A 9,701-nucleotide genomic window follows, 5' to 3' on the forward strand; every position below is an offset into this window, starting at 1 on the left:
TCTTCAGCCATTGAGTGTTAAAACAAGTAAAACATGTCATACCTTCTCTTATGATTCAGCCTGAACTCAAAGAATACACCCCACATGTCAAACTAAAGATCTGATTGGTTGAAGGCTATGACATCACAATAACTTCCCATGTACTTTAATCTACAAAGACCAGCTAGAAACGCTCTGCTTCCATAGAGACATAGAGGTGAAATCTGATTGGACGAGAGCTCTCCTTAAAACCAGCTGCACTGGAAGCAGAGCAACAGAGGAAGAGCAATGAGAAAATAAGCTAATAGGGAAAAATAATTAAAATACATGTAGTGTAAAAAACAATTAAATTATAAAATAGCTATAACTTTGTGATTCTGTTTAGGCCAGCAGAGAAGGCTTACAGGCCCTGACGGCCATCACTGGGTTCAGGTCTCAGGTCTCCGTACAGGTTCAGGTCTCAGTACAGGTTCAGGTCTCAGGTCTCAGTACAGATGTAGGTCTCAGTACAGGTTCAGGTGTCAGGTCTTAGGTCTAAGTACAGGTTTAGGTCTCAGTAAAGGTTCAGGTCCCAGGTCTCTGTACAGGTTCAGGTCTCTGTAAGGGTCCAGGTCTCTGTACAGGTACAGGTCTCTGTACAGGTTCAAGGCTCTGTACAGGTTCAGGTCTCTGTACAGGTTCAAGGCTCAGTACAGGTTCAGGTCTCAGTACAGGTGCAGGTCTTACCTGCACATAATCTCATGAGTCAGCAGGACTCGGCACATCTCTGGATTCTTATCCTGCCCTTCATAGATGATGGCCTGAAACACACACACACACACACACATACACACACACACACACACACACACACACACACCTGTTAACAGCAGCTGACAGGAATCAAACATGTGATGCTGGTTTCCATTATGTGTATAAATGTACATATATATGTATATACACATATATATGTATATATATATATATATATATATATATATATATATATATATATATATATATATATATATATATATATGTACATATATATGTATATACACATATATATGTATATATATATATATATATATATATATATATATATATATATATATATATATATATATATATATATATATATATATATATGTATTGTGGCATCACAAGGGGACAGGTGGTGGAGGGACGCTACATCCCCACTCAAGATCAGTGCCCACACCACAAAATGGCCGCCGGGCTGGAGACTACATCTCCCAAGCTGCCTCATCACGCACCCAGCTGCAGCTGCTTAAGGCCCCTAATTGAGGCAGGGCTGGGAAGCTGGATAAAGGGCAGAGCGGAGAGCACATGGAAAAAGAGCGGGACAAGCAGAAGGCGCAAGAGGCTGAAGAGGACACAAGGACACAAGGACAATGAAGAGGAGGAGGAGGAGGACCTTGGACCCTGGACTTTTCCGTGTTGAGTTTTGAGTTTTGTTTTGGGTTAAATAACCCCTTTCTCCGACGGGACACTTTGTGTTTGTGAATGGACTTTTTATGTTATTTTTGGAAATTACCTTGCTGGTGGGAGGGAAAATAAACCTTACATTTGATTTATACCGTCTGATTGTGCCTGTTTTCCACTATCTGGTGCACTGCCCCACTCTAGCCTCCCCAAGGGACAACCCGTGACACTACAGGTGGTGGAGAATGTGGGCAGTGGGGCCGAAGTGCGGATGACTGAGAGAAGATATTGACAACTTGTCCAAACTTTTTTCAGAACTTCAAACACCAGGCCACCAATCCCAAAAGGAACCACTGATGCAGATGCTGTTGGAAAGCCAGAGGGCCCAGCAAGAAATCAGGCCGGACTGGGACAGAGGCTTCTGTCCCAGTCCGGCCAAGTGGGCGTCGTCAAAGAGGACATACCTTTGCCAACTCTCACTCTGACTCCCCCCACCAGAGGTGTTAGTCAACCTGGGCAGCCACGAGCCTTTCTAAACCCAGAGGTTCGTCAGTGCTATCGCTGTGGCAAATTGGGCCACATCTCGTGGCAGTGTGAAAGGCTAGACGAGCCCATGCCCACAGCAGAGTCCGCCAGCGGCCCCCATGTCCACTTTGCTGCCCTCCTAGGCGAAAGCAGGGACCGGAGACCCACGTGCCCCGGAACAGTGAATCAACGGGACGTAGAAGCCTTACTCGATTCGGGAAGTGCCCGGACCCTAGTCCAGGAGGCAGTCCTGGAGTCCCCGGCTCAAGGCGACCCCGTCCCGGTGGTTTGTGTCCACGGAGATACCTGGAGTATCCAACCACCATTGTGAAACTGACCACCACTAAGGGCACATTTAATGTCGAGGTGGGAGTAAGCAGGGCCCTTCCAGTCCCAGTCCTGATTGGGCGTGACTGCCCGGCCTTCCGGATGCTGTGGAGGGAAGCACTAAAGAAGCTCAGTCGGGAGCCACGGAAACGTAAGTCAAACAATGATGAAATAAATAAATCATGGGTTAACGTTGCAAATCCCTGTCTGTACACCCCAGGTTTTGTTCAAGCCTTGGCAGAAGCCCCTAGCGGAATCTGACGACTCCGAGCCACCCCGTGGGACAAGTGGGGATGTCTGTGATGGCCCTCAGGAAGTGCCGCAGTATGGAACCGCACAGCTACAGGACCCCACCCTGGTAAATGCCTTAAGAGATGTCCAGGTCCTAGAGGGAACGTTGGTGGGAACCTGGTTGACTCCTTCCTACCCTCATTTTTCAGTGAAAAATGGCCTCTTGTACCAGGTAACAAGAAGTAAGGACCTAGTTGTTGAGCAATTACTTGTGCCCCAACCTCACCTCACCGCACCACCGTTCTGCAGTTAGCCCACAGAAACTTGCTGGGAGCTCACTTAGGGGTAGAGAAAACTAAAGAGAGGGTGTTACAGAGGTTTTTTTGGCCAGGAGTCCACAAAGAGGGAGAGAGCTACTGCCGCAGTTGCCCAGATTGCCAGATCACTGTGCCAAAACCCACTTACCGGAACCCTCTTATCCCTTTGCCCATCATAGAAACCTCCTTTGAAAGGGTGGGCATGTATATTGTGGGCCCACTGCCCAAGAGTGCCCGGGGACACCAGTACATCTTGGTCATAGTGGACTACGCCACCCGTTATCCGGAAGCCGTCCCCTTAAGAAAGGCAATGCTAAACAAATAGCAAAATAACTGTTTCTCTTCAGCAGCCGTGTAGGGATTCCAAAGGAGATTCTTACCAACCAGGGTACCCCCTTTATGTTCAGATTCACCAAGGAGTTGTGTGTGCTTTTGCACGTGAAACGGGTGAGAACCTCGGTCTACCACCCCCAGACAGATGGGTTAGTGCAGAGGTTTAACAAAACCCTGAAAGCCATGCTGAGGAAGGCCATCGACAAAGACGGAAGAAACTGGGACCAGCTGCTACCCTACTTTCTGTGGGCGGTAAGAGAAGTTCCTCAGGCTTCCACTGGCTTCTCACCCTTTGACCTGTTGTATTAGCACAAACCCCGTGGCTTTCTAGACATAGCCAAGGAGACGTGGGAGGAGCAACCCTGTCCCCATCGTACCATGATGGAACACGTGGGGAGATGCGAGACAGGATGGCAGCGGTGTTTCCCATTGTGAAGGAGCACATGGAGAAGGATCAGAGGGCAGCTTATAACCGAGCAGCCCAACCCAGAGAATTCAACCCCGGAGACAGAGTCCTAGTCCTGGTCCCCACCGTGGAATGTAAGTTCTTGGCTACGTGGCAGGGACCATATGAAGTAATGGAAAAGGTTGGGGAAGTACGGCAACCAGGGAACAGGAAAGGTGAGCAAATATACCATATTAACCTCCTAAAGAAATAGCATGACCGAGAGGCGTTGTTCAATTATCTTCCACCCAGAAAGTTGAAAGAACCTGCCCGGGACGAAGAGCAGTTTGGCCCGGACCTCTCCCCTCACCAGCTGCAGCAGGCAAAAGAGCTGGTAGAAGGTGATCAGGATGTCTTTTCATCCCTCCCAGGCTGCACCCACCTGGTGGACCATGAAGTACGTACCCAGCCAGAAAAAACTGCGCAAGAAGCTGATTGACGAGGAGATAAGGAAGATGTTCGCATTGAACATGATTGAGGAGTCCAAGAGTGCCTGGTCAAGCCCTATCGTCCTTGCAGACAAGCCGGACAAAACCATCCGTTTTTGTAATGATTTCAGAAAAGTAAATGAAGTGTCTGAATTTGATGCATACCTCGTGCAGAGATATATATATGAGAGAGTGGTTTCCACTGCTTACCTGTTTGGTCATGGAATCGATCAGCCGGACGTAGAGATCCTGCTCCGTTCTCAAGCCTGAACACAATATTATTATTATGATCATTGTTGCTATTGATCATAATTGATTCAATAAAAGAATGCGGGTGGATCGTGTGGTAAAACCAGCGAACCCACCGCTACTGAAGAGCAGCTGCAGCTTGTAGTGAATCCCGTTGTTGGTCTTCTCTCCGCTGGGCTCCTGAACACAAGTACGTGGATCATAAGTTATAATGTTATATATATTCCTTTATTTCAGACTCATAGTTGATAATATACATCGTTATATTCTTCATTTCATTATTCTTATGTCTATTAGAGTTCAGGTTGTGCAAGGTCAGTTTAACAGATACTGTCTGTGAGAAACGTTCCTCAAGGTTCCACGCTCTGCACCACAACACTCACACCTGTTTATCAGTATCTTGACATTAGAGAAGCAGACTGGTCATTGAACGTTTCAGCCTTGTGAGAAAAGATGAGGACACGATTCTCCTCCTCTTAGACAAGTTAGAGCCAATAGAAATGTTAGATGTTCATGACGGAGAGCCGTGTATTAAAGAGCTGAACTTCCAGCTGTTCGGTGTTTAGACGGTCAACCTGCGTGTTGACTGGACGACTCCCTGATGTCAAGACTGCAGCTTGTTACTCTACTGGTGATCAAGGAAAATACATTCAGAGAACGAGAGAAGTTGTTCGACTAAGTTCTTCCGGAGGCTACACCAGGCATCCAATAATTAGCACACACTTTCATAGGTCGATATAGCAAAAAACACAAATACAACAGTATATCCCTCTGTTGACTCAGCTTAGACCTTTATGAGTCATTTGATTTACATTTGTAAATTAAGTTCCTCAGCGCTGCTGCTGCTACTAATGATGCTGCTGCTGCTGCTGCTGCTGCAACTGATGCTGCTGATGCTGCAACTGCTGCTGCTGCTGCAACTGCTGCTGCTGCTGCTACTGCTGCTGCTGCTCTATTTATAAATATAATATTCATGAATCAAAACTGCTCTCGGTGCATTTGAATTCTTCACCCTGACCGTTGCATCACATGGGAGTAGTTTGTCACTTAGCTCCTCCCTCACCTTGTCTTTCTCCACAAAGTCCACATAGGCCGTGCGCTCGATCTCCACGGGCTGGCCCTGCCGGTCGTACAGCGCCAGCACGAAGTGGAAGAAGTTGGACTTCCTCAGGTTGGGCGGGGGCTGCTTCTCGAAGTGAGCGCGCGCTAACCCCACCCCGCTGAGGGACAGACAAACGGCACGGTGAGACACGGCAGCCAACGCACCCGCAGAGTTCAGTGAAGAGGAAACGAGCAGCTGATGTCAGACCCTCAGCAGGGCCTTGGTTTCAGACTCCGTGACTCCGCCCACATTCAGAGGCTCAAAGGTTTCTACCTGACGGCCAACCATGGGCTGTAAATCAAACGCTCTTCAGAGGAAAGGACATGACATCAAATAAGTTATTATAATAAGTATTATTATTATTATTATCATTATTATTATACGTATTAGTTTTAGTATTATTAATATAATTAGTATTACCATTATTATTAGTTAATCACTTTGTGACACGTTGAAACAATAATAATAACAATACCACTAATAAGAACAATTAGAACATTGTAATAATAATCATCATCAAGTGTTTGACAAAGTAAAAGAGATAAAATTGTGAATTAAAGATAATAATTCAGAGAAGAGGAGATATGAGATATAAATACATGTTCAAATACACATATAAATACATGTTCATATACATACATGTTCATATACACATCTAAATACATGTTCATATAAATACATGTTCATATACACATAAATATATGTTCATATAAATACATGTTCATATACACATAAATATATGTTCATATAAATACATGTTCATATACACATAAATATATGTTCATATAAATACATGTTCATATACACATATAAACATATATTCATATAAATACATGTTCATATAAATACATGTTCATATACACATATGAACATATCTTCATATAAATACATGTTCATATACACATATAAACATATATTCATATAAATACATGTTCATATAAATACATGTTCATATACACATAAATACATGTTCATATAAATACATGTTCATATAAATACATGTTCATATACACATAAATACATGTTCATATAAATACATGTTCATATACACATATGAACATATCTTCAAATAAATACATGTTCATATACACATATAAATATATGTTCATATAAATACATGTTCATATACACATAAACATATCTTCATATAAATACATGTTCATATACACATATGTTCATAAAAATACATGTTCATAAAAATACATGTTCATAAAATACATGTTCATAAAAATACATATAAATACATGTTCATAAAAATACATATAAATACATGTTCATATAACAATATGTTCATATAAATACATATCCATATAAATACATGTTCATATAAATACATATCCATATAAATATATGTTCATATAAATACATATCCATATAAATACAAAACTATGCCATATTTGAACAAAACATATTTTGACTGTTTTTGATATGTATTTATATGTATTTATATATACATATGTCTTTATAAAAATATAAATATTCATCATAAAGGAGTCAAACTTGTTCTCTCAGTTCCTCATATTTACAATATGAAGAAGAAATAAATATTAAATATATAATACAGAAAGATGATCTCTTGGGCAGAAACACACGCTCACACCGCTGAGGATTCCAGATTATTATTATTATTATTATTATTATTACATATGTAGCATTACACTCCATATATTTAACTATGTTAGGTCGGTCGGTCATTCTGAGCGTTGGAAATAATAATTTAATATTCATAATAATCATGAAGTCCATTCCATTTTTTTCTTGTTTCAACATTTGTGAAAAATAAGATTTATTATGATTTTTCTATCTTTTAATAACTATTTTACAAACAGATTCTTTAGTATAAATCGTCATTATATTACTATTATTATTATTAATAATAACAGCTTTAATTTCTATCGGCTCACATGACACATTTTATTATTTAAAGGACTTGAAATTAATTTCACAATCGATCAGAATTTGACTTTTATTCAGTTTGTAAAAATTAAATTGAATTTGCAGCTCGAAGAATTAATAACACAAATTATAATGTTTTAAAAATGACTAATATTAATGCATTTAGTGTTAATAATCATGTTCCAACTGACTGATATGAAGAGAACATCTGCACTTACAGTTATGTTTTTAAATATTGTTGTTGATTTTCTTTTTTAGTTTGAAACTCAAATATACTTAATTATATATATATATATATATATATATTCATATTTACATTTGTAAATATAATACTGAACTTATTTTATACATACATATATGTATTTGTATAAATATAGATTTATACAAATGTAAATATCTTTACATTTAAATATGTAAAGTATACAATGCAGATTTGACCTTCAGCAACATAAAACATCTGTTTAATAAAGTACATTATTATCTATAAATGTTTCTTATTGTTTGATTCTGAAATGTTTATTGTTTTTATTCAGAAAAATGTGATTTAACTCAACGTGAATAAAAGATTTGATCTTTTCATAAATGTTGACTTTCTTTTTGTTTCTGAGACTCAAGGAGATAAAAAAAAAAGGTTTTCCAATCAAATAAATCAGAAAATGAGTTTTGAATCAAAACATTTCTAATGAAAATAGATTTTTATTTTCTGTCTGAGGACGAAGTGAAACATTGTGGATCTAAAGGTCTAGAGGTCTAGAGGGTATAAAGGTCTAGAGGGTAAAAAGGTCTAGAGGGTCTAAAGATCTAAAGGTCTAGAGGGTATAAAGGTCTAGAAGGTCTAAAGATCTAAAGGTCTAGAGGGTCTAAAGATCTAAAGGTCTAGAGGGTCTAAAGGTCTAGAGGGTCTAAAGATCTAAAGGTCTAGAGGGTCTAAAGGTCTAGAGGGTCTAAAGATCTAAAGGTCTAGAGGGTCTAAAGGTCTAGAGGGTCTAAAGATCTAAAGGTCTAGAGGGTCTAAAGGTCTAGAGGTCTAGAGGGTATAAAGGTCTAGAGGGTCTAAAGATCTAAAGGTCTAAAGGTCTAAAGGGTATAAAGTTCTAGAGGGTCTAAAGGTCTAAATGTCTAGAGGGTCTAAAGGTCTAGAGGGTCTAAAGGTCGAGAGGGTATAAAGGTCTAAAGGTCTAAAAGGTTTAAAGGTCTAGAGGGTCTAAAGGTCTAAATGTCTAGAGGGTCTAAAGGTCTAAAGGTCTAGAGGGTCTAAAGGTCTAAAGGTCTAGAGGGTCTAAAGATCTAAAGGTCTAAAGGTCTAGAGGGTCTAAAGGTCTAGAGGGTATAAAGTTCTAGAGGGTCTAAAGGTCTAAATGTCTAGAGGGTATAAAGGTCTAAAGGTCTAGAGGGTCTAAAGGTCTAAAGGTCTAGAGGGTCTAAAGGTCGAAAGGTCTAGAGGGTCTAAAGATCTAAAGGTCTAGAGGGTCTAAAGGTCTAAAGGTCTAGAGGGTCTAAAGGTCTAGAGGGTCTAAAGGTCTAACGGTCTAAAGGTCAAACGGTCTAAAGGTCTAAATATCTAAAGGTCTAACGGGTCTAAAGTTCTAAATGTCTAGATGGTCTAAATGTTCTCTAAAGGGTATAAATGTCTAAATGTCTAAAGGGTCTAGATGGTCTAAAAGTCCTAAGGTCTATAGATCTAACGGGTCTAGATGGTCTAAAGGTCTAAAAGTCCTCTAAAGGTCTAAATGGTCTAGATGTCTAAAGGTCCTCTAAAGGTCTATAGATCTAACGGGTCTAGATGGTCTAAAGGTCTAAAAGTCCTCTAAAGGTCTAAATGGTCTAGATGTCTAAAGGTCCTCTAAAGGTCTATAGATCTAACGGGTCTAGATGGTCTAAAGGTCTAAAAGTCCTCTAAAGGTCTAAAGGTCTAAAGGATCTCAAGGTCTAAATGGTATAAAGGATCTCAAAGTTTAAAGGTCTAAATGGTCTAAAGGATCTAAAGGTCTAAAGGGTCTAAAGGATGTAAAGGTCCTCTGGGACTACAGCTCCCACAATGCCCCTGGGCGCTTACCTCTGAGCCGCCGTGTTGGCATCCACCACACCGGTCGAGTGCATCCAGGAACGCCCGGCCAGCGGCTCCTCCTTCATGGGGGCCCCGCGGGGCCCCTGGTCCGGGAGCCCAAACATCTAGGGGCCGAGCGCCGCAATGAAGAAGAAGAAGAAGAAGAAGAAGAAGAAGAAGAAAACTAAAAGCCTAAGAAGAAGAATTCAGACGCAGAACTTTTTCTCCTTTTTACATTTCATAAAAGTTTTTACTCGTCGACCAAAACTTCCTGTTTTTATAAAGACTTTTTAAGAATTCTGAGTGGCCGTGTTGAAGTAAAGGGAGGAGGAGGAGGAGGAGGAGAAGGAGAAGGAGGATCAGGAAAAGGAAGAAAAATAAATTCCTCAGAGGACAAAAA

General features: G+C 40.6%; 1 protein-coding gene across 1 annotated transcript in view; it reads right to left on the reverse strand.

Moving 5' to 3' along the window:
* LOC306750995 (transcription factor COE3-like) overlaps positions 1-9,426 on the reverse strand; it is a gene marked incomplete at both ends in the record, with an annotated part of 40,598 nt that extends 31,172 nt beyond the window's left edge. Inside the window, 5 exons of the mRNA XM_079234492.1 lie at positions 706-779; positions 4,218-4,273; positions 4,373-4,436; positions 5,320-5,476; positions 9,311-9,426. Of these exons, the coding sequence (XP_079090618.1) occupies positions 706-779; positions 4,218-4,273; positions 4,373-4,436; positions 5,320-5,476; positions 9,311-9,426 (467 nt within the window). The remainder of the gene's footprint in view (positions 1-705; positions 780-4,217; positions 4,274-4,372; positions 4,437-5,319; positions 5,477-9,310) is intronic.
* Positions 9,427-9,701: the final 275 nt, after the last annotated feature.

The sequence above is a fragment of the Taurulus bubalis genome, assembly GCF_910589615.1.
Source record: "Taurulus bubalis genome assembly, chromosome: 2".
Classification (NCBI taxonomy): domain Eukaryota; kingdom Metazoa; phylum Chordata; class Actinopteri; order Perciformes; family Cottidae; genus Taurulus; species Taurulus bubalis.